Consider the following 23,686-nt stretch of genomic DNA (forward strand, 5'->3'; position numbering starts at 1 on the left):
GCGCACCGTGCGGCGCGGAGGGGGTTAACCGGGCAGCCCGCTGCTGGAGCGCGCTTAACCCTTTGGATCCCGCAGGTCAGCCGGGCCAGGCTGGGGTGGCGGCACCCCGAGTCCCACGCGGCGGCCACCCCGAGCGCGCAAGCGGTGCCGGGCAGAACCGCGCGCCGGGCTGCAGACCCGCCGGGGCGCGGCGCGGCGCGGGCCGTGGGCGGCTCGGGGCGGGCGGAGGGCGGGGGACGGCGGCGGGCGCGCAGCGTCGCCAGGGCGAAGCCGGCGTGCGGCGCGGCGCGGCGGGCGCGGAGCGAGCGGGCGGGCGAGCGCCTCCGTCCCCGGATGTGAGCTCCGGCTGCCCGCGGTCCCGAGCCAGCGGCGGCGCGGGCGGCGGCGGCGGGCACCGGGCACCGCGGCGGGCGGGCAGACGGGCGGGCATGGGGGGCGCGCCGAGCGGCCCCGGCGGCCGGGCCGGCATCACCGCGGCGTCTCTCCGCTAGAGGAGGGGACAAGCCAGTTCTCCTTTGCAGCAAAAAATTACATGTATATATTATTAAGATAATATATACATTGGATTTTATTTTTTTTAAAAAGTTTATTTTGCTCCATTTTTGAAAAAGAGAGAGCTTGGGCGGCGAGCGGTTTTTTTTTTAATCAATTATCCTTATTTTCTGTTATTTGTCCCCGTCCCTCCCCACCCCCCTGCTGAAGCGAGAATAAGGGCAGGGACCGCGGCTCCTACCTATTGGTGATCCCCTTCCCCATTCCGCCCCAGCCCCAACGCCCAGCACAGTGCCCTGCACACAGTAGTCGCTCAATAAATGTTCGTGGATGATGATGATGATGATGATGAAAAAAATGCAGCATCAACGGCAGCAGCAAGCGGACCACGCGAACGGTGAGCAGCCAGAGCCCGGGCACCCGCTGCCAAATCCGATCCTGTCATGGTCCTCCAGCCCCCTCCCCCTTCCCCGCGGCGCTGGATGGGTTGAGGGGGTTGGAGAGGGTGCTGCCAGCTCGGTGTCGTCTACACAGAGAGGGGACATGCGTGACAGCCACTCCGCGCTCCCCTCCAGGCCCTGAATGTCAGAGTTAATTCTGCATTTGTGGGGTGGGGGCGGCCGTGGAGTGTGTGGAGCGCGGTGCAGCCGGAGGGGCGGCGAGTCGGGGTGATTCGGGTTCAGTGTCCTCGGGCTCAACTTTCCTTCAACGCCCCCGAGCGATGGCAGGAGGGCCGCAAGTCTTCAGCCGGAGCCCCCTTGCCAGCCTCTTCTCGCCTTCCACTCCTCCCCCGCCCCCTCGTTGACTAGGAAGAAGGTCCCTGGTGGCATCCGGAAAATTCTAGGATTGCCCGGTTTCGCCCTCCGCGCCGGTGGGTGAAGCACACCCATCCCCTCGCGGGGGAGGCCCGGCCTCGGTATCGGGGAAAGGGGTTCGGGTGGAGCGTGCGTTCCCGCTCCCGTCGCCGGCTGTGCACACGTCGGTAACCTAGCAATGCCCGGGGAGCCGCTGCCGCTGTGGGGCTCCCCTCCCCAGCTCTGGCCCGGGCACCACGTGCAGCTTCCACGCCGGCCGGGGCTGGGTCGAGGGAGGATGGAGCAGCTCCTGGCCAGCCCTCCCCTTTGGAGACCGCCAGTGCCCCCCAACCCCTGTCGGCTGGAAGCCTTTCCGGGTGAGCGCTCCCCTAGGGAGAAGCTTGACATGACTCGACTCGTCCCCCGCTCCGATTGCCCGCCGCTCGCCCGCTTTGCCCCCTTCTCAGGCTTTCAGACCCGTGCTTGCTTTGACTCTTTACTTAGCAATAATTGGCTTTGCAAACGCCCATCTCTCTACCTTTCTGTCACCTCTCTCACTTCTGCTTCAGTGAGGAGACTGTGGCGGAAGGCGGCAGGTGCCTGGGAGATCTGCCTGGGAGATGGCCTGACCCAAAGCTGGCGGGGGCTTCGCATAGGGAGCCTCCTTGGGTTTCTGCCTTGTGTGCACCTGGATACCAACCTACACGGAGATAATTCCCTCTTAGGCCTGGAGGCCCCTGGCATAATCCAGTCAGTCTATCCTAGGTGTAGGGGTGCAGGCTGACTGCCTTGTCTGTCTCTCTGGATGCTGGCTTGGCTGATGCTGCTGCAATTTAAAATGCAAAAAAGCCCTAAAGATGTTTTCTGTTTTCGGAAGCCTGTGGAGGAAATGAGTCCCAAGCATCATGAATTTTCATTTGCAGGAAGTGTCAGTGCATAATCTAGATATTTGTTATGGGGTTTTTGGTATTGCCTGGTGCCTATGGAAGATTTTTTTTTTCGCTACTGAAAAAAATGCATTTGTGGCTGTGGAAAGATGTTGGAGTAACACTCTGAAAATGATTAAGACTATTGAATTATTGGTACTGCCTTTTTTTCCCCCTTGGTGATGGTGGTAGTTATGTTAGAGAAAGGCTGTTGTATTTATCTGTTACTCATTAGAGATAGATGGGTTTTACAAATCAGAGATGCAGAGTAAATGTGGGAATGACCTCAGTTTTGTCAGAAGAAATGCACTAAAAGACCCTTTGTGAAGACGTGATGTGAAGGAGTACTAACCCCACTAGGTGTGATGCAGCAGTGATCCTGTGTGATTGACACTGAGACCAGAGCTCGTGGACTTTTCTTGACTCTCCAGCTGACTAAAGCCCAGCTTGTGAAAAATAGGACATGAGATTCAAAATGGAAACATAGGAGTGAATGATTCCCCTGTTATTGATGGGAGACAACCTTTGATTTTTTTCTCCTACCCACTGGATCCTCATTTAAAAAAAAAATCTTTGTTTTTCTCCTTCTCCCCAGAGGCAAACTATGCAAGAGGCACCAGACTCCCTCTTTCTGGTGAAGGACCAACTTCTCAGCCGAATAGCTCCAAGCAAACTGTCCTGTCTTGGCAAGCTGCAATCGATGCTGCTAGACAGGCCAAGGCTGCCCAAACTATGAGCACCTCTGCACCCCCACCTGTAGGATCTCTCTCCCAAAGAAAACGTCAGCAATACGCCAAGAGCAAAAAACAGGGTAACTCGTCCAACAGCCGACCTGCCCGCGCCCTTTTCTGTTTATCACTCAATAACCCCATCCGAAGAGCCTGCATTAGTATAGTGGAATGGAAGTATCCTTTTTTTGGGGGAAGTCTTTCTCATTTTCTCTTTTACCATCTGTTTTTTAAAAGGATTTGCTTTCTGAAGTGACACAAAGCTGTAGCAGTCTGGAATGCGAGTAACAGAAGTTGTATATAAGGGGTTTCATTGTATATACCTTCCTGTCTCCTCGGGTTGCAGAGGGGTGGCTGTACGGGTATATTTAGCCCACTGTCTGGGTGTGTGTATAGTAGTAGTAGTGGGGGGAGGGAGTGACAGCCTGAAACTTCACAGGGGTAGATAATTAAAATGTGAAACCAACCTTTGGTTATTGGACATTAGATGGTTAGTTTTAAATTCAGTGTTGTCTTTGGGCAATAGCATGCATTGAACCTATTGCAAACAAGGTATACAGATTAGAAAAAAAGACTGTATAAGACTCTGTTTGAAGGGAATACATTTTTGACCTTTAGTAGAATCTTCTCATTCTGATGTTTGAAATTTGCTTCTGCAACTACAATTAATGCTAAGGTTGCTTCTAGTCTGACATTTGGTGATTCTAATTATTCAGGTAGCTACAGATATGAGCACATGCTTCCTAGGGAGAGATTACTTTTGATTTTTTTTCTCTGATCAGTGCTATAACTTCCTGGAATTTCCCTTTGACAAGTTCCAAAGAAGCATTTGGAACGTGAGCATGAGGGAGCCAGTGAAGGGAGAGGTTCGTGTGTGCCTCTTCCTCCTGGGCCCTTATGAGTTATAGAACAGCCTTTTCAGTGGAGGAATTTGCAGTTGCTGCCTTTATAAAAAAATTCTGTCTATGTCCTTGGACTGGAGTTACATTTCTGGGTGTCTCCTTTGTATTTTTAAAATTGAACTCCAAATGTCCCAGAATGGCTGTCATGTCCCAGATCTTGGAAAATGATTGTGCTTCAGCCTGCTTAACCCCTTCCCTAAATCTGGAGGCCAACCTCCAGTTACTGCCACTCTTCAGAGAAGGTTGACTGAGGCCTTCTTTCTGAGCAAATGGCTTTTTAATTAGGCAGATGATTCATTGGTCTGGGTAAAATAAAGCATTTCCTTTCCCCAGAAGTGTGTTTGGAACTGTCAGGGGCCTTAGAACAGTTCCTAACGATAGGAAGGGGTGTGAATATAGGAATTCCCTCCACCAGGCCCAGAAGGATGGAGGGGCCACACCAAAAAGGGAGGATGTTGGCAGCCAGCTAGAAAGTGGAGCTGAAATCCCCTTATAATTTGAGGATCTAGCTCGGCAGCTATTTGCATGCTCTCTGTCTTTAGTTGGCTATTTTCTGTGCTAATGGACAGGAGTTAAAATGAGATAACTGTCTAGAAAGATTTTGGAGAGAGCAGCCAAATGCTAGGGTAGGATTTGAGGGGTTCTCATGTGCTTTTTCATTTTGCAGCAGATGTCCCTTCTCTAGAGTGAGTTATGGTGTCTCTCACATAGCTGGGGTTGTGTGTGTGCATTTTCTTTTGAAGTTCTCTAGTCTGAGAACGAGGAGGGAGCTCAGTAAGCCAGCATGTGGCCCAGTGGCATTGCTAGAGTCATGACAATGGCTGTACCTTGCCAGGAAGACCTCAGACTGGCTTGACATGACTCTGAGTAAGCAGAGACCTCTTTGTGGGGTCACTACTTTTGTGTGAAGTAGGTGGGAGGCCTGATGCTGTTTCTATTTGTGCACAGTAATGTGTACATAGCAATTTTTGCATGCAGAGTGAATTCCTGGATCACACTGCTGTCTCCCTTTCCCAGTTGCCAGACACATGTGTACAGGAATTAGGGGATGTGGCTGCCAATTCAGGGAGAAGCCTGTTTACAAATGGGACAGTTTGTAAAATAGACCCTTAAGCGATATATGATTTTTTTTTTTTTTTTAATGACAGTTTCCTTCTAATTCAGGGAGCAGACTATAGAAATCCTTTCCACCCCGGGCAGCTCTGTCAAGGCCCCATCCGCAGTGGGAGAGCAAGGGTCAAGGGTCATTTGTTTTTACAGACAGGTATGACAGAGTGTCCTGCGCCCTGGAGGAGTGAGGGATGTTCTCCTTATCAGAAGGAATTGTTAGGATCAGACCCATCTATTTCTCTTTTGCTCTGTTCTGCTTCACTTGTGAAAATCTTATGGCAGTGAGATGGTATCCACTTGTACCTGGAGACCAAAACTGGACCAACATAAAGAAAAAAAAATACAACTTATATTTAGTCTTCCTGAACAGTGTTAGTATTTCTCAGATGTGCTGGTTTATCATTTAGGTATTGGGAAATTGAAAAGGAAGAATACCTATTACTTAGGTATTGGGAAATTGAAAATGAAGAATGGAAGAAAGAGGGAGGGAAGAGGCTATTGTGTTTCTATGGAGAACAACATTGGGGCCCTTGACTTTAGATTTCAGTGGGGACCTACAAAAAGGAAAAATGGAAAGGGAATTCTGAAGCCTTAAGGTGGGCTATCTGAAAGTTGGATCCCTGGGTGAAAAAGATTTTATAATGTTAGATGAGTTGAGAGAACCAATGTGAATTAAAGCTGACTGGCTTAAAAAAAATAAACCCATCAAAATTAGTAAGGGAATAATGTTATTCATTGCCTTTTTTCGTTGAGTTATGAAAGCTCTTCGAAGATGAAGGTTTTATGAAACTCAAGATCTCTCCAGAGGCCGGGCACAGTGGCTCACGCCTGTAATTCCAGCACTTTGGGAGGCTGAGGTGAGCAGATTGCGAGTCCAGAAGTGAGCAGATTGCTTGAGTCCAGGAGTTCAAGACCAGCCTGGGCAACATGGCAAAACCCCTGTCTCTCCTAAAAAAAAAAAAAAAAAAAAAAAAAAATTAGCCGGCGTGGTGGCACGTGACTGTAGTTCCAGCTACCTGGGAGACTGAGGTGGGAGGATGGCTGGCTTGAGCCTGGGAGGCGGAGGTTGCAGTAAGTTGAGATTGCGCCAGTGCACACCAGCCTTGGTAACAGTGAGACCCCATCTCAAAAAAAAAAAAAAAAAAGATCTCTCTAGAGAGGTAAAGAGTATTTGTTTCCTGTGGCATTTTTGGATTTCCCAGAAGTATGTCAGGATGAATGGAGAATAGTCTGTTCGTATGCTCCAGTTTTAAGTACCTTGAAGTGTTTAGTTAAACCATGGCCTTGCCTCTTGTGGGTGAGTGTATAGGCAAAGCACTGTGGTAAAATCAAGCCCAGGAACTGCAGATGAGGCTGGTGCTCACAAAACCTTTTATTTGGAAAGGCTGCAAACCCAAAGAAGAAAAACAATCATTTTGGCAGATGTCAAATTTTGTATTGCCAGTTTTGACAATGTCTCTTAATAACACCAGAATGTTTAGGTAAGTATCTCTTGAAGGCTGATCTCAAAGTGATTCTTCCAGACAGACCACCGAGATTGAGAAATGTTAAAGCCTACTTTGAACGTGTCTGGTGCTGATTTCTTATGGCTTTTTAATTTAATTTGTTTACAAATTGAGCACAGTAACAGCATATTATAAACTGAGCTCCAGTCCGGCTCTAATCTGAAACGGTTATAGCCATCGATTCCTCTAGCAGAGAAAGCAGAGGCGGGAGCTGAAGCCTGGCTCGCGCTGATCACATCTGAGGTATTGGAATATGCCGTGAGAAAGTTATAGGTAGAATGAGAAGGTCCTGGTGGCTTGGCCTGGCCCAGTCCAGACAGGCGATTTAGGCTGACCCTGCCAAGAATAGCCCCTGAGAAAATGGCTCTAACACATGGAGGCAAGGATCTGCAGAAGACATTTATCCCATGATGATTTCTCTGTGTCTACCACAGCCAGGAACTTAGTAAGGCTCTTGTCACTTTTAAACCTGTAAGAAGCAGAAACCTGGTTCACACAGTGCCCTAATTGGATGTACTTTTAGGTTTTAATATGCAGTGTGCAGCCGAAGAATGAGTGTAACATGATCCTTGCAACAGAAGAAAAGGACACGGAGAGGTCATTTGGTAGGAGGCTCCACTGTGAGATGACCACCGATGATTACTTCTGCCGAAAACCTAGCAGTCACAGCAGTCAGCCGAAATAGGATTTGTGTATGTCATTTTCCTTTTAAAAGTGCTTTGAAAGTGGTGTGATTGGGAGTGTGATGAGGGACATGGTTTATGTTTCCATAACACATATATACCTTAACACATTTTTTCAGACCATTTGACATATTTATATTATTGGCTATTTTTGCCAATTGTGTGGCCTTAGCTATTTACATCCCATTCCCTGAAGATGATTCTAATTCAACAAATCATAACTTGGTAAGTGTCCTTAGAGTTCCTGCTGGTCCTGGTATATGGTTATCATTTGCTTCTATACTTAAACTGGCAGCTGGCCTTCTGGGTGGTTGAAGTTTATAGCTATGCATGTCGTGTTTCTTGGAGCTTTGCAACAGTGGTTTTTTGTTTGTTTGTTTGTTTTAACCTGTATTCTCAAATTTATACTGACTGAAAGTATTTAAAGTCATGAATCTTTTATAAATAGATATGGAGTTTTTATGGAAGAGATTTGGAGCAGATTTTAAAATAACTGTTATCTCCACATAAGTTTTTGCTACCATTCTTTTCCTGATAATATTAGCTTTTTTCTTTTCTTTTTTTTTTGTTTTTAATCTAGTGTTCTTGGGAGTGGTGGGTACTTTGGTCAGTTGTTCTGGTAAGTAGAGAATTATCGTAGACTTTGTACATGAACTATTTTTAGAGAAGTAGAATATAACAAAACTAATAAATCTACATAGATCATAATTTGGAGAATAATACATGATATTATTGAATACATGATATAATATTAAAGTTTCTACTCCACGTCCTATGAAATGCTCCAAGAGAAAATGATTGTATGGTTAAATAAATCAGGATGCTTCCATATACTTTGCTGCCTTCTTAAAGATTTATAGTGCACATTAGCTTAGTAAAAGCTTTGGGAAGTTCTGCAGTTAAAAAACAGGTTTCCTTTTGTTTAACTCAGCTAGTCCCTAAAAGTAATCAGTCATGAATTCTTTAAACATTTTTTTTTTTTTTTTTGGCAAAAGACTTTAACATCATGGAACCAGTGGTCCATGGAACTTCCTTTGGGAAAGGTTGATCTAGTTTTTTTTTTTTTAAAAAAAAAGCACTAAAGAGTACTAGACTGGGACTAGGATCTTGTCCCACTCACCTGTCAACTAGCTGTATTTGGGGTCATTTCTCATACCTTTCTACATTGCTGTGCAGCCACCTGGCAATTAGGAGGATTGGGTAAGAAGATTGCTAGTATCGTTTTTACCTCTGACATTCTGCAATCTTTCTTTGATGATTCAGAAGCCATTTCAGGATTTTTCTGGTGCTGCAGCATCCTTCTTGCAAGGATTGGTTCTTTGCAATCAGAAGCCATGCAGAATGGGAGATGAAGGGGAGCCCATTCTGGATAACAGGAAACTCTATTGTTTTTCTTCTCTTCTCTTAGCTGGTTCCGTTTGTTTTTGGCTTCTCATGTTGAAGCTCTATTTTAGCAGGGCTGGATGTTCCTAACTGAGCGAGCGTTGTAAAGGCAAACACACTAGGCTCTCCCTTGTGTGGGAGAGCTCTGCTGGCTTCTGAAGATAGTGAAATTATGCTCTTGTGAATAAGCCTTAACGATTTATGTACAGGATTTCATGTTACATTTAAAATGTTGTGGCACATTTCAGATGTAATGTGATGTCTATTTGTATGTGGGCTTTAGTAGTTTGATATCTAGAGAATTTTCTAAAAATTTTGGGAATTGATGCTGAAAATACAACTATAAATGGGAGTTGGATAACCACATAAACGCTGGTAGTATATATTTGGACAATGCCAGAGATCATTTGTGTAACTTTGGACATTTTATGTAGCTTTTGATTTCTTTGTAGACATGTGACATTAGATGATTGTTTTAAAGAAAAAGCAGAAGTGGTGGAAAGCCTCCCATCAATGGAGACAGATCATCGTAGTCTAGGCCACAGATGGTGTTAGCCTTGTTACCAAATTTAACGACGTGGATGGTGACCCAGATTGTTACTTTTCGTAGCTCAAGAGAACATGATTAAACAAACTTAGAAAATAAATACCTTTCAGAAAGCCAGATTAATTCAGATCAATGGAATAATTAATGTAGCTGCATGTGTAAGCCAATTAATATTCTGAATTTTTCCCAGGGAAGTTCAGGGCACTGATATAGGCACTGTCAGACCATTTGGATTTCTCAGCTAAGAAGTCAGGAAATAAAATACAGGAAATGGATTAATCTTTCCCTTTTGCACCCCTTCTCCAGTGAATCTTTTCTTGACTGTTCTTAAGCTTTGAACTTTTTTTTTTTTTTGTGGGGGGGATTTGGCAGTGTGTTAATTTGGCGGGCCTTTCTAAAAGCCAACGTATATTCCTTTGACCTCTTCACATAGTATTCTGAAACTCATGGCATTCAACTTTGTGTCTTGCTTTCACTTGGATGGTCACATGGCCAGATGAATTTTTACTCTGCTTGACTCTTTAAATACTTCCTTTCCCACTGTGGGAAGGGAAGATCTTTGTGGATTTCCTTCTGACTCTAAGCAAGGTCCCATGCCATGTTGGTCCTCCCATGAGGGAGCTGGTTTTTTTTTTTTTTTTTTTTTTAATACATTTGACCCAATTTGTACTAGAGTGATTGCTCTATTTTTGGGATTGGTTTAGAGGCAGCTGAACGAAGCTTATTTTTCATCTGTAGTAAATACCTTTCATTTAATGTGAATGGTAAAATCAAAGGGCAGACGCTGAAATGAGTTGCGAGGCTGCATGTATCTGGAAGCTGCTGGTTTTCTTTGCCTGATAGCTCCATGGGAAAGATGCATGTTGAGCGATAGAGTGAGATCCAGGGCCAGCTTTATGTGTGATGTTTCTGCCTGTTACCAGTTACCTAGTAAAATTATGACTTTTTTTGGGTAAGAAACGTGGCCATCCCCATTGATCCAATGTGTCTTTGTTCTGGATAGTATGTAACTCAGCTAGTTTTGGGATTTGGAGACTACCTTGGGGGGCAGAAGTTTTCCCAGGGATAGTTTTTGTTCTTTATTTTTTTAAAAATATAAACACTCTCAAGTTTCTATGCAGCTTTCATTTATGGACTTGCAGGGCTAGTGGAGGCTGGAGTCATGGAAACGGTGCAACTCAGTTCCCACAGTAATAGCCCTCCTAGTTCAGTCAATAGCAGTATTTCCTCAGTTCCACTTACTGAAAGCAAATACCATTGATTTTATTATTATTTTTTTTTAGCACAGAGGAGGGGAATGCCTCTGTATCAAGTGTCAGAGTGGGGATGATTACAATATCATACTTCACTGTGATGAAAAATGCTTTATTTCATATCATTCAGTTTCTTATAAGCAAACCGACATGGTTGAACAGTTTTGAGTCTGTGTAATCTGTTCCTGGTACTCTTCCTCCCGATGCTACCTCTTACTTCTCTGGAGTGTGGAACTGCTTGAAATTAAAAATGTCCAGAATGGAGATCTTCATCTGCCAAGTCAAACCTTCTTTGATCTCTACTGATGGCTGCACTCACCTCTAAGCCATCTCTGAACCAGCACTAAGCGCCTGGAGGCGAAGGCCCATGGCCCATGTCTCTCTATCCCCTTATCTAGCAAAGTGCCTGATGTACCAGGTGCTTTTTATTTGTTTATTTGTTTTTTTTTTTTTTTTTTTGAGGCTCTGTTGCCCAGGCTGGAGTGCTGTGGTGCAATTTCGGCTCACTGCAAGCTCAGCCTCTGGGGTTCATACCTTTCTCCTGCCTCAGCCTCCTGAGTAGCTGGGACTACAGACGCGCGCCAACACGCCCGGCTAATTTTTTCGTATTTTTAGTAGAGATGGGGTTTCACCGTGTTAGCCAGGATGGTCTTGATCTCCTGACCTTGTGATCCGCCCGCCTCGGCCTCCCAAAGTGCTGGAATTACAGGCTTGAGCCACCGTGCCTGGCCTATATGCACATCTTTATCCTCTGGAGCATCTTCAGAACACAGTTAATAGCGAAGCATTCTGAATCCCCAACCATGCCTGATGGAGTGGTAGGGGTATACAGTAGATGTTCAGTAAATAAGTATTGCTGATGTGCACCAAACGAATGACTTTCCCAGGAGAAGCACCACCATCATTCCTTCCTCTGAGCCATGTTTCAGATTTTCTTGGGTGGCAGGTCCCTTTGTGGATTTCTTGCAGGTCCTTAGCTGGGAATGAGTGGGAAGGTGTACATGTTATTCCTGAAAAGTTTAGGGTCTGCGGCCCTTCTTGTGCACCTCTGCTTAAAAGAGCCCACAGTGTTGGCTTTCATAGCAGAGCAGTCTAGGAAATTTTGTGCTCTGGTTCCAGGGCTCAGAGTAGCAAGAGTGCTGGGACCTGTCTGAGAAGCAGTGCTGGGCTGTGGATGCTTGTCTGTGGGACCAGATGCCTTACAGTGGCCAGGAATGCTGTGGGACAGTCTACTTTGATTGCTTTCTTTCCTCCATGGCTGAGATCTGAGTGTAGTGTTAACTGGGCTTAAAAATCAAGTCCATTGTATCTGCATGGTCACGTAGTTCGGCATCTCATGGCTTTTGCACCTAGAGGTGTGAACCATAATACCTGAAACACAATTTCATAACCTGGCTCCTTGGGCTTAGCCTATATGGTGGAGGTTAGGTCTGTATATCATCAAGACTGTGTCTTTGTGTGGTTGTCGTTCTGTTGGAATTGAACTTTCTTATTTCTGTAGGCCTAGGTTCTGTCTATTCTTCTCAGACAGCTCATATGCTGCTTCTTCCCTTCAGCCTTCTCTGATACTTGTCCACTCCCCGCCTGCCTACATCTGAGTACTTGCTTTCCCTCTGGACACCCCTGTGCCCAGTCCAACTCTCCTGTACAGACACCAGCCCCTTTCCCCCGGTTTATAACTGTTGTGGGAAGTGGCGTGGAGTGTGATGGTCTGCTCATGGGCTGTGGGGTCTGACAGCCTGACTCTTTGGCTGATTAGCTGAGTGACTTTGGATGGAACTAGAATATGAGTTCCTAGAGGCTGAGACTGCAGTCTGATTTGGGTGTATAGCCTTGTGAACTTAATCCTATGCCTGGCACACAGGAAGCACATCAGGAAATGCACGTCAAATGAGTGAATAAATAAATGAATGACCATACAAGGGCTCCATGGTATATTCTTGTAGATCATTAGTTAATTATCAACAATTGGCTAATGATTAATGTTTGCCTGAGAGGCTGACTTTTTGTCCATTAGTAATGACATCCCAGGAAACACCTGGCAGAGTTCATCTTTAATTTCAGGAGTATATCTTTCTTTCTTGGCAAATGTAACTATTAAAGAGAGAAGAAAGACAAGTACTTGATACTTTTTGAATCTATAAGTTATAAACCTGTCTTCTGTGTTCAATGTTGTATATTAGCCACATTGCAGATGATTCTATTTGGATGGATGTGTGACTGTCACCTTTCACATAAAAATTGATTGAGCCAGTCATAGTGGTATGTGCCTGTAGTCCCAGCTATGTGGGAGGCTGAGGCAGGAGTCTTGGTTGAGCCCAGGAGTTTGAGACTGTAGGGGACTATGATCGAGCCACTGCACTCTAGCCTGGGTGACAGAGCAAGACTCCATCTCAAAAAAAAAAAAAAACACACACACACAAAAAAACAAAAAAATGTGGTAGAAGGGGAGAGAGCCTCAAAATGACCAGAGTAGATGGACTCGTGTAGTAAAACTTTACCCAAAGCTGGTTTCCTAATGATATAATGTGAAACAGTCTATGTGCTATACAAATAATTATATCTCTTTTGTTAAGCCTTACGTCATTTTGACAAAGGCTTTACTTGATTGAGTATTGACGGCTTTTCCAAAATAAAATCCAGCTCTTAATTGAGATTTGTGGCTGGGCATGGTAGCTCATGCTTATAATCCCAGCACTTTGGGACGCTTAGCAGGGAGAATTGCTGGAGGCCAGGAGTTCAAAACCAGAATGGGCAACATAGTGAGATTCCATGTCTCCCCCCACCAAAAAAAAAAAAAAAATTAGCTGGGTGTGGTGGCGTGCACCTGTGGTCCCAGCTACTCAGGAGGCTGAGGTGGGGGGATTGCTTGTGCCTGGGAGGTCAAGACTATAGTGAGCTGTGATTATGTTACTGTACTCTAGCCTGGGTGACAGAATGAGACCCTGTCTCAAAAATAAAGGAAAAAAAGAAGAATTTAGGTTTTTTACTATTAAAATTCCTTAAGAGGAATTCCAGTGGGGGTCCTTGCTCATTTGGTTTGTTTTTTTACAATGTGAATATCATTATTTTATAGTCATACCTTATACAACAAACCTCCCCATCTAGACCCTTCACTAGTGAGACTACCTTAGGGTGAGGATATTTGGGTATATTAGAGTATTAGCCAGAACTCTTTGGGTTACAGATTGTGGGAATACAACTCATTCAAATTGGCTTAGCTGAAAAAAAAGTGCGTATGTATGTACAATTTATAGACTCAGTTAACCAAAGAGTCCACTGGGTAGAAATGGCATCAGACACAGCTGGAAAGGGGGGGCTGAAAAGATGTCACCAGCATTCTATCCCTGCCCTGCACCCTCGGGTTTCTGAGCCAGAGTCTGACTGACCTCTAGTAGGTCAGCCTCACGTTGCCTATGTGTACATCTTCCTCAGCTCATTTTGAGGAGGGCATGTGGGGACATGCATTTCTTTCTTTTTTTCAAATTTTATTTTATTTTAAGTTCCGGGATACATGTGCAGGATGTGCGGGTTTGTTACATAGGTAAATGCATGCCACGGTGGTTTGCCGCGTCTATCAACCCATCACCTAGGTATTAAGCCCTGCATGCATTAGCTATTTATCCTGATGCTCTTCCTCCCACATTTCTTTTTTTTTGTTTTTAGCATTTATTTTAGGGTTGGGGGTGCATGTGAAGGTTTGTTACATAGGTAAACACATGTCGCGCAGGTTTGTTGTACATATTATTTCATCACCCAGGTATTAAGCCTAGTACCCAATAGTTATCTTTTCTGTTCCTCTCTCTTCCCCCACCACCCCGCAACTCAAGTCGACGCAGTGTCTGTTGTTTCCCTCTGTGTTCGTAAGTTCTTATCATTTAGCTCCCGCTTATAAGTGAGAGCAAGGCATTTCTTTCTTAATCTCAGCTTAAGTTCGGCATTTTAACAATGACTGCATCAGAAACAGAGACCTCCGTAGCAGATTGGTGGGTAGTTTTCTTTTTTTTTAACCTTCCTCGTTGGTGTTTGTTTACTTTTTAACTGTCTGACAAATGTGAAAAGTACCCAATACAGGGGGACAGCATGCCCAGCAGTAGAGACACTTGGGCCTTAAATACCCGTGGCGGTGGGGACACGCCCCAACAGACCCCAACAGCTTCTCACCAAAGAGACTTCCTAAAGGAATGGAAGAGGTTCTAGAATTCTGGAGGTGGGGTGTACAGGGAGGGACCATGTGCACTGTTACTGTTGAGTGGACAGATGTGCAGAAGGGAGGGGTGTCGGCAGGTGTCCCTGCCCCAGCAAGGGTAGAGGGCTGGTTAGCAGTTGATCCAGGAGTAGATGTTAGCATCCCCACCATGCAGCTACAGGATGTGGTCCGCAAGTCCTGTCTGCTCATGTGATGGAAATAAGGAGAGTGGTGGAGGGGGGTCTTCCTTTTTTAATTCAAGTGAGATTGGTATTCTCCCAGCTGGGGTTCCTGTGGGCTGTAAGCGTGTTTGGCTGGGCAGGCAAAGCTGGAAATGGGTGGTATGGAGGAAGAAACAGAATAGCTGAAGATGGGATGAAGGAGGAACTGCCTGAACTGATCAGTCAGCTCCACAGCCCCCTGTGTGTGTGTGTGTGTGTGTGTGTGTGTGTGTGTGTGTGTGTGTGTGTTTGAGAGAGTAAGAGAGAGCTCATGCTCATGAGTGTGTGAGTTAGGGGAAAGGTGGAGGTGGGCATTGTTGACACAGGCCTTGCAGGACGAAGCCTTCCTTTGGTGGCTTTAATTAAGCAGGGCCCCAGACACTGCCTGGGCTGGAGAAAATGACTTTCTTCTCCAGAACTTCAAAGCAATTATTTTTGCTAATTTTTTCCTTCCTCCCTGTTAGGTGAGTGGTAGTTTTAGAAATCACAGGACATCTGTTGAAATTATTGAATGAGTGAACGCGAGGTGAGGCTGGAGGGAATCAGGGGCTGACCCGAGGGAGGGCGGGGAGGGAGGTGCAGACTGCTCAGTGAGTGTGGTGGGAGCCCGGTCTTGGCTGGCCCTGTAGGAGCCCAGCCAGGGAAGGCAGGAAGAGGTGGCCTAGGTTAGCTTTGCCTGGGGATTCAAAGGGGCCAGGCGAGAGGCTCATGCTCTTTCTCCTTCCCTTTCCCTGCCATGCTCATCTTCTGAGGGCTGACTCTAAATCCTTTTCGTGTGTCCGTCAGGGATTCCTGCATAACATAGACTCACAGATACTTTTTTACAGCTATAAAGGCACGTATTTATAAGAAAGGAAATTGAGGCAGCTTTATTCAACAAATATTGATTGAGACCTCCTGTGCAGAGCACAGCAGCCCTGTGTTTCTGCCTTCCAGCCTGCTGCTGTGGCTCCCCATGCCTTGTTGTGAAGGAAAACCTACAGTGTGGGGTTGGAGAACAGCTAGATTTGTTTTCATATTTTGCATTCTTACTATAAATCATCACTCAAAATTGACACAAGTAATACATGAATACATTGTTTCAAATAATTAAAACAATACAGATAAAGTAACAAACCCCTTTACCTACCCAACTCCTTCTAATTACAATAATCAGTTCTGTGTGTCCCTTCTGAATTGTTTTTCACAGCGTGTGTGTACGTATATATATATCACCTGTGCATTTTGAAACATAAATACAGTTTGAGTATTTTAAATTTCATGCAAGTGGGAACATGCATTCTATAGCTTCCTTTTTCCCTCTCAATAGACCTTACAGATCTTTCCATATCTGTATGCAGAAATCTAACGACTTCATAGTTGGTGTAAAATATTCCATGTATGAATGTACCACAGTTTATTTGTTTTCTTTGTGATGAACATTTAGGGTAATTCCAAAAGTTTTACTGTTTCAAATCATGCTGCATTGAATATCCTTTTGTATGCTTCTTTGTGCATGCAAGAAAATGTTTGTCTGGGATGACAACTCAGAAGTAAACTCTCCGGGTTGGAGGGTATGTGCATTTTTAATATCCGTTTATTGCCACATCATTCTTCACTAAGCCTGTACTCTTTTACCTCACACCACATCTCACTGCCTCAGCAGTCATTTCACTCTGCAGAGTGACCTCATGTGTTCTATATCTTAGGCTGTACAAAAGGAAGTCTTGGGGGTTGGGTCTGGCCTCTCTCTGGAATGTTAGTAGCATCTGGAGCATCTGGTTAGAGTAGAAAGTCCACAAACCTGAGCCCTAGATTTTTGGAATCTATTTTGCACCAGTGACCAGATAAAAGGCACCAAAACTTATTCTTGTCTCCCTTGCTTTCAGTGCCAGGTGCTTAGATACTAATGTTTCTTTTGAGTGAAATATTCATTCCAGGTAGCTAATAGGTAAATAAGTTCCTAATACAAAAACTGAGTCTTATTTTGGAACGTTTGCTTGCTACGGACTGGTTTCATGACAAATACTGACTTTATGTCCCTGTTAGTTGGGGAAGAAGAATATCCAATCCAGTATGTCTCTGATGTCCCGTGTTCTTATTATCTGTTTTATTTTCACACACAGTAAAATCTCGCTATTATTATGGTGTTTAGGGTTTGTACCCTTCTTATTCCCGAAATCTCTGAGGTGGTTTAGAAAATAGAATTTGATGAAAGTGGGACAATTGGGAATGGAAGCAAAGTCTACTTGCCAGGGTGCTCGAGGGGAACTGATTGCTGACACCTGGACATGGAATTGGCCTCAAGGTTTCCCAGCAGCGGCGGTGAAAAAGAGTACATCCTGACACACAGGGTTTTTATCCTTTCGACAAAGGGAAGCAACCACGCTCATTCACAGCAGCACTTTCTAGGAAGCACATCCAAGGAGGAATCTCCAGCGCAGGTCCTTGTGTAAGGTACATTGTTGGAGCACAATGAGCCATGTCTTCGCCGTGCTTTTGTCGGGGTCAGAAATGCCGCGCAAGCAGATGGTCCCTGCATTCATGTTTTTCAAGGGTCAGGGCACGACATTAAACTGTGGTATAATGAAAATGGAAGCACTTCTCATTTCTATAAAAACGCTGCTTTTTGATTATATAAATTAGTATAGGATGAAAGCTGGGAAGATGAAAAAAGAGTAGTTTAACATAGCCATTATTTAATCGTTCATAAAGTACTTTTTAAAGCATTTATTACGGTAAAATATAGTCCCATTAGACACATTCCCTCTTTGTGCTAACTTGGTTTAACTCAAAATACAAAGGGATACAGGAATTTATGCAAAGAACATCCTCCCCTGCCCCCGTAAAACCATCTTTGAATATATGTGGTTTTATTATTTTACTCTAATGTAATTTAAATAAATGACCAATATTTTTAAAAATAAGAGATCCTTGAATATTCTTCAGTAAATAGATAACAACAGGGTATAATGAAACACTGTTTATATTTAAATGACTGCTTTGAAACGGTGTGAAAGCAGCTTAAATGGGTAAAATGCTGCCCTTTTATGTCAGTAATTAGCCCCTTGGTCCTTTTCTCACGATAATGCAAAATTGTACTTCTCTGTGGGCTTACACAAATTCTGAATTATTGAAATATAAATTAATGGTGAATCTTTCTAAAGCTCTTTTCAGAATTTTTATCTGGTGGGAGTGAAATTAAAACATCCAAAATTCTAAATTAGAATGTGGCAAAGTGGAGACAGCCAGCTAGAATTTGGTAAAAGACGGGTGTTTAATAAATCTTTTCCTAGAGATCCATGGGTTGGTACTAGTGTGGTGGGGTAGAGAAAGCTTTGGCGTGTTTTAGGTTGGCCAAATCAATCAGGTAATTGATGTTATTAAAGCCAGGTGAGACAATAGTTGGTTAGATGGCCTGGTTTTGATTGACCCTGAATGAGGAATCACAGACATGATGAGGTTGGGGTTGGAGAGGACATCAGAAACCTCCATATGGGTCTGTTCCTTTTTCAGACCCGCCAGCATGACCTGCCCTGGGTTACACAGTGAGAGACGAACCGCATAGGGATGTAGGGCAGAGCATCTGTCTCCCAATCTGTTTTCTTCCCACCCACCTCAGTTACAACTATGACTCCCGGTTGAAGTTGGGCATCTCCTATCTGACCAAGGGACAGGGTCTAAGAACAGCAGGGGCAGTGATGACAAAAGATTGTCTCTTTAAAGCAAGCTGGGCATTGAGTCAACTTTTCATTATCTCTTCAATTATTTTCTTTGTGTAGTATTAGGTCGGTGCAAACGTAATCACGGTTTTTGCCATAATACATCTTCCAAAAGATAGTTTCCATCACCTCTCCCTCCCCTGCTTGATTTCATAAAATACTTTATTGCCTTCTTCATACATACCAACCTGTAGAAATCATTTGACCATAGATTGCCACATTTATTTTATGGAAATAGCCAGGGCACAGGCCAGCAGATGTAGTAGGGCAGGAGAGAATCAGCAGAGCTGGCTAACAAATGCAGTGGGTCTTTCCTCAGTTCTCTTGTTTTTGTGTGGTTAGCTTGCCCTGTCTTTCTGACCATAACTGGAGGCACAGTGGTTATTGCCTTTGTTACTAGCTGACATTGGCTGACATTGCTGAGCTAGGTGGGCTTTCTGTATAGGGTCCTGTGCTGAATAACAGTGTTTCAGTTCATCAGCCAAGATCAAAGTCGGTGATCCCATAAGATTATAATGGAGCTAAAAAATTCTTGTTGCCTAGTGACATCGTAGTCATTGTGCCTTTGTAACATTGTAGCACAATTACTTTATTTTAAAAATAAATTTGGTAGCCAGGCGTGCCTCGCACCTGTAGTCCTAGCACTTTGGGAGGATGAGGTGGGCAGATTGCTTGAGCTCAGGAGTTCGAGACCAACTGGTGAAACCTTGTCTCTACCAAAGATACAAAAAAATTAGCTGGGCGTGGTGGCACACGCCTGTGATTGCAGCTAGTCAGGAGGCTGAGGTGGGAGAATCGCTTGAGCCTGGGTGATGGAGATTGCAGTAAGCCGAGATTGTGCCACTTTATTCCATCCTAGGTGACTGAGACCCCGTCTCAAAAAATAAAAATAAGTAAATTCAATGTAGTCTGAGTGTATGGTATTTATAAAGTGTATGGTAGTGTAGGCTTTCACATTCACTCATCACTACTGACTCACTCAGAGCAACTTCCAGTCCTGCAAGCTCCATTCATGGTGAGTGCCCTCTACAGGTGTACTGTATTTTGGCTTTTATACAGTATTTTTACTGTACCTTTTGTATATTTAGATACAACTGGTGTTATAATTGCCTATAGTATTCAGCACAGTCACATGCTGTACAGGTTTGTGGCCTAGCAGCAACAGGCAATCCCATATAACCTAGGTATGTAGTAGGCGGTACCATCTAGGTCTGTGTAAGTACACTCCGTGTTCACACAGTGATGAAATTGCCTAACAGTGCACTTTTCAGGACCCTGTTGTTTATCCCTGTTGTTAAGCTATGCATGACTGGAATCTCCTCTAATTCCCATTTAATCTTTACCATAAACCCACAAGGGAGATACTGTTAAAAAAATCCTCATTTTACAGGTGAGGAAAGAAGGCTAGAAATGGTTATATTGCTTGCACGAGGCCGTGCTCCTGGTAATTGGCAGGGCCAGGATTCACACCCAGACTTCTGACTCAAGCGCCCACGCTCAAGTACTAGGCCATGAAAGGGAGTCCAGGCTCACAAGCTGATGATCCCTAAACACCAAGCGGAGGAGGGTATGACCAAAGGGCAGAGCCAGAGAGGAGACCGTGGGGGAGCTGACGGCAGAACCTTTTGGGGGTGTGGGGGGTGGGGGTCTCTCTGGCCAGGCTTCACATGCATGCTTTTGATTAGTGATTGGAACCAAGGTCTGGGGACTGGCATAGAAACTTTCCAGGTTAGGATTTAGTCCCAGCTTTGCCTTTCACTGGCTCTGTGACTGGGTCAAGCCCTTTCTGCATCTGCTCTTTCTCTGTGGAAGAGGAAATAAAATGGCTAAAGGTGTTATCACAGGCCCTGGCTCCTAGAAAGCACTGTGCTGTGAGCCAGAGGTTTAAGATGGGCTTCAGCCTCACAGCAGTCCTGTGAGGTAGGTGTTGTTAGCCTTAGCTGTAGATGAAGAAACTGAGGCTTGGGAAGACCAGCCGGCTTGCTCTGGGGCACCTGGTGAAGAGCTGGCTGGATGGAGGATTGGATAGTGATGGGTCCCTCCTGCCATACTAGAAGAGCTTCCTAGACAGTTTGCTTGGATTGGAGTTTAATTTCTAAAGCCATGTTTTTTAGATGTTCTTACCAGACTGAGCTAGTGCATCTGTCCCACCGAATAGCCTAAGACTTTAGTGGTCATAGAGGGTTTTGCAGCGGATCTGGTGAAGAAATGAACTGAAAATGAGCCTGCTGGCCATAGGAGGGCCTAGACCTGGACCATACCCCATCATCATTTAGACAATAAAGGGTGGTTAATTCCCTTGGAACACCAAGGACAGAGAGGGGGCTAGTTTAATGGTCAGGATCTGATTCTGCTGCAGCTAGAAGACTGAAGCCTGCCTCTACATGGTGATCCGGGGTAAAAAGTTCAAAGCTCAGCACACTACCCACAAGGCTTGGTGGTTTCTTTACGTGTGACTTTCTCAGCCGACTTGAAATCCACCAGCTGTCTCTTGTTCTCTGCTTGGCCCAGGTGGGAGCCCCTGATTGTCTCTTGACTTAAAGGTTACTCAGAAGAGGAAATAAAGCAGGAGCTAAGGAGCACAACGATGTCAGGGGGATTCCGGCCTGATAGGCGTGCAGTTCCTAGATTTGGAGTCGTGAAAACAATCACTAACACCTGCGTGGTCAAGGATGGCCTATATGGCACTTCATCATAGGGTCTGATTTTTATCCTCACAGCAGCCTTGTGAACATTGCTGCTATTTGACACACCAGGCAGCCAAGGTGTGGGGCCGTTGAATGACTTGCCCAAGAACAAACAGCAAGTAAGCAGCAGAATTAGGATGTGGACCTCTCCTGCCCTTTCTGCCACACTGTGTTCCTCGTGTCATGGAGTCCTCCCTGCAGGTCACTCGGGTAAGAGACCAAGGCTCACAGATGGGAGCTGGCTTGCCAGAGCTAGGGCTCCTCAGGACCCAGGTGATGGGCTTGCTTCTCTGACATGTGGTCCCTGACCTCTGTTTTCTCACCTGTAAGATGGGGATCATAGCATTATTAATAGCCGTGTTGTTGAGAGGATTAAAGGCGATTTTGCAAGGGAACCCTCTGTGAACAACAGATGCTGGCCCATTAATTTCCTTGTGCATCTAGTCCCACTTTCTCAGGCATTTAGGCTCTGCCCTGCTCTGGCTCTCTCTCTTCAGCCTTCCACCCTATCAGGAGAGTGGAGACTCTGGAGGAAGACAGATCTTGGTTTGGTTTCTAGGTTTGATGCTGACTGACTGGGTTTGGGAATGAACAAATGATCTCACCTCCCTTGGTCTGTCTTCCTCATCTGTAAAACAGAGATAATAATTCTCATCTCACTTTTCATGTGGGATCTTTGTGAGGAGTCAATACAAATAATGTGCGAGGGAGCTCTCTTTTACCAGAAGGCATTAGTTAACTGGTCAAGAATAGTTCCAGAGTCTTACCTCCCAGTGAAGTTTAAGGTTTGGCAGTATCTGAGCACTGGGGGAATCTTTTCCTATACCCCCCTTGAAGTGCTGTAGGGTTTTGAGAATCAGTCACACGGCACACCTGTTAAATCCCTGTGTTCTTCCATGATTGCTGCCTTTCTTTGCCTTACGATTTTTTCCCTTATTGTGGCCTAGTCCACGGAGGTTGGAAAGAGGAGTGTGCCCTTCCCTTCCCTTCCCTTTCCTCAGCAAGGGGCTAGTTTCTACTCATAGCTCAGGGCTCACCCACAGCATAGCGCTGTGTGGAAGCCTGGTGGGGGCAGTGGGTGAGTGGTGCTGCAGCAGAAAGGCCTCCTGCTGAGATGCTGAGGTCAGCATTTTCAGCAGCAGGGAGCCCTGTGACTGAAAGCAGAAAGACCAAGTACAGTGTGAGGACTCTGGGGTTGGTGTTTGTGGCCACATTGATGGCTTCATGGAAGTATGTTCCCCTCTGTGCAATGAACTAGTAGGGCCTGTGTCTTGGGGCCTGCACCTTTTGATTGCAGGCACCAGGCCCAGCATTTTTTCTGTGTTGCCTATCTGGACAACAAGCGGTACGGTAGTTACTAGCATCCCCATTTTGCAGGTGAGGCAGATGAAGCTAGGAGGCGTTAACTAAATGACTCTTTGCTGAGGGAATAAACCCATAAGATGACAAATGAGGTCTGTGGTCACTTTCTTCACTGTTGCAGTGCTGTGCCCAGCACTGAATGTGAGGGATGTCATGGAGAGAACGCTGAATTTGGAGTCAGGTGGCCTGGCTTTGAGTCCCTGCTCTGTAACTTTACTTCGTTGTGACCCTCACTTTCTTCATTGGTCATAAAGCAGGAGGTAAAAATTTAAATGAGATCTGTGTGAAAGCGGTTTATAATCTACGAAGCTATATACACGTGGGCGGCATCATCCTTATGGCTGTCTTTTGAGAGAGGGCCTCGAGGAGAGGACTTGGCCTCATCTTGCCTTCTAATCCCTCACTGCAAGGCCCTGAATCCTAATTCCACTCCATCTCTCCATGATGCCAGTGCCACATCTGGGACCTACACAGAAGAGTCATACCCGCCAGCACAGCTATGGTGATTGTGCTTGGGAAGAAGTTGAAGTTGCAGAAGGGAGGTGGTAGAGAGGAACTGAAAGAGCCAACCAGGCCAGAGCTTGACAGGACCCTCCCTCCTTCCCTACCCTTCAGACAGGAGCTGCATCACCATTTTCTTTTTCTTTCTTTTTCTTTTCTTTCTTTTTTTTTTTTTTTTAGACGGAGTCTCACTCTGTCACCCAGGCTGGAGTGCAGTGGCAGTATCTTGGCTCACTGCAACCTCTGCTTCCCAGGTTCAAGCGATTCTTCTGCCTCAGCCTCCTGAGTAGCTGGGGCTACAGGCGTGTGCCACCACGCCCAGCTAATTTTTGTATTTTTAGTAGAGATGGGGTTTCACCATATTGGCCAGGCTGGTCTCAAACTCCTGACCTTGTGATCCACCCATCTCAGCCTCCCAAAGTGCTGGGATTACAGGCATGAGCCACCGTGCCCGGCCATGCATCACAATTTTCAAAGGCCAGCTTCCTGACTGTTCCTTGAACTCCTTGAGATAGGTATTTACTGTGCTTGTGAAATGCAAACTGCAAATGATTCTTGCCTCATAATGGATAGGCCTGTAACCCAGCCAGCCCTCTAGGCAAGCAAATGTTATTTCCTAGTTTTAAGTGTGAGCTTAATATGTGAATTAATTTCACATCTTCATCCTCTTCCTAAATCTATCTTTGTTTTGTCTGATGAATA

The 23,686-nt window shown here is 45.3% G+C and overlaps 1 protein-coding gene across 5 annotated transcripts in view; it reads left to right on the forward strand.

Annotated features, from left to right (window-relative positions):
- Window positions 1–266: 266 nt before the first annotated feature.
- The window catches only part of CACNA1D (calcium voltage-gated channel subunit alpha1 D), a 318,247-nt gene continuing 294,827 nt past the window's right edge, over window positions 267–23,686 (forward strand). For 3 of the 5 annotated variants that reach the window (XM_055382671.2, XM_055382674.2, XM_055382670.2), the window contains exons 1-3: window positions 267–889; window positions 2,808–3,117; window positions 7,260–7,365. In XM_055382671.2, the coding sequence (XP_055238646.2) occupies window positions 823–889; window positions 2,808–3,117; window positions 7,260–7,365 (483 nt within the window). In that variant the 5' untranslated portion in view covers window positions 267–822. The remainder of the gene's footprint in view (window positions 890–2,807; window positions 3,118–7,259; window positions 7,366–23,686) is intronic. The other 2 variants (XM_055382669.2, XM_055382673.2) reach the window with 1 other exon arrangement.

This window comes from Gorilla gorilla, chromosome 2 (assembly GCF_029281585.2).
Source record: "Gorilla gorilla gorilla isolate KB3781 chromosome 2, NHGRI_mGorGor1-v2.1_pri, whole genome shotgun sequence".
NCBI lineage: Eukaryota > Metazoa > Chordata > Mammalia > Primates > Hominidae > Gorilla > Gorilla gorilla.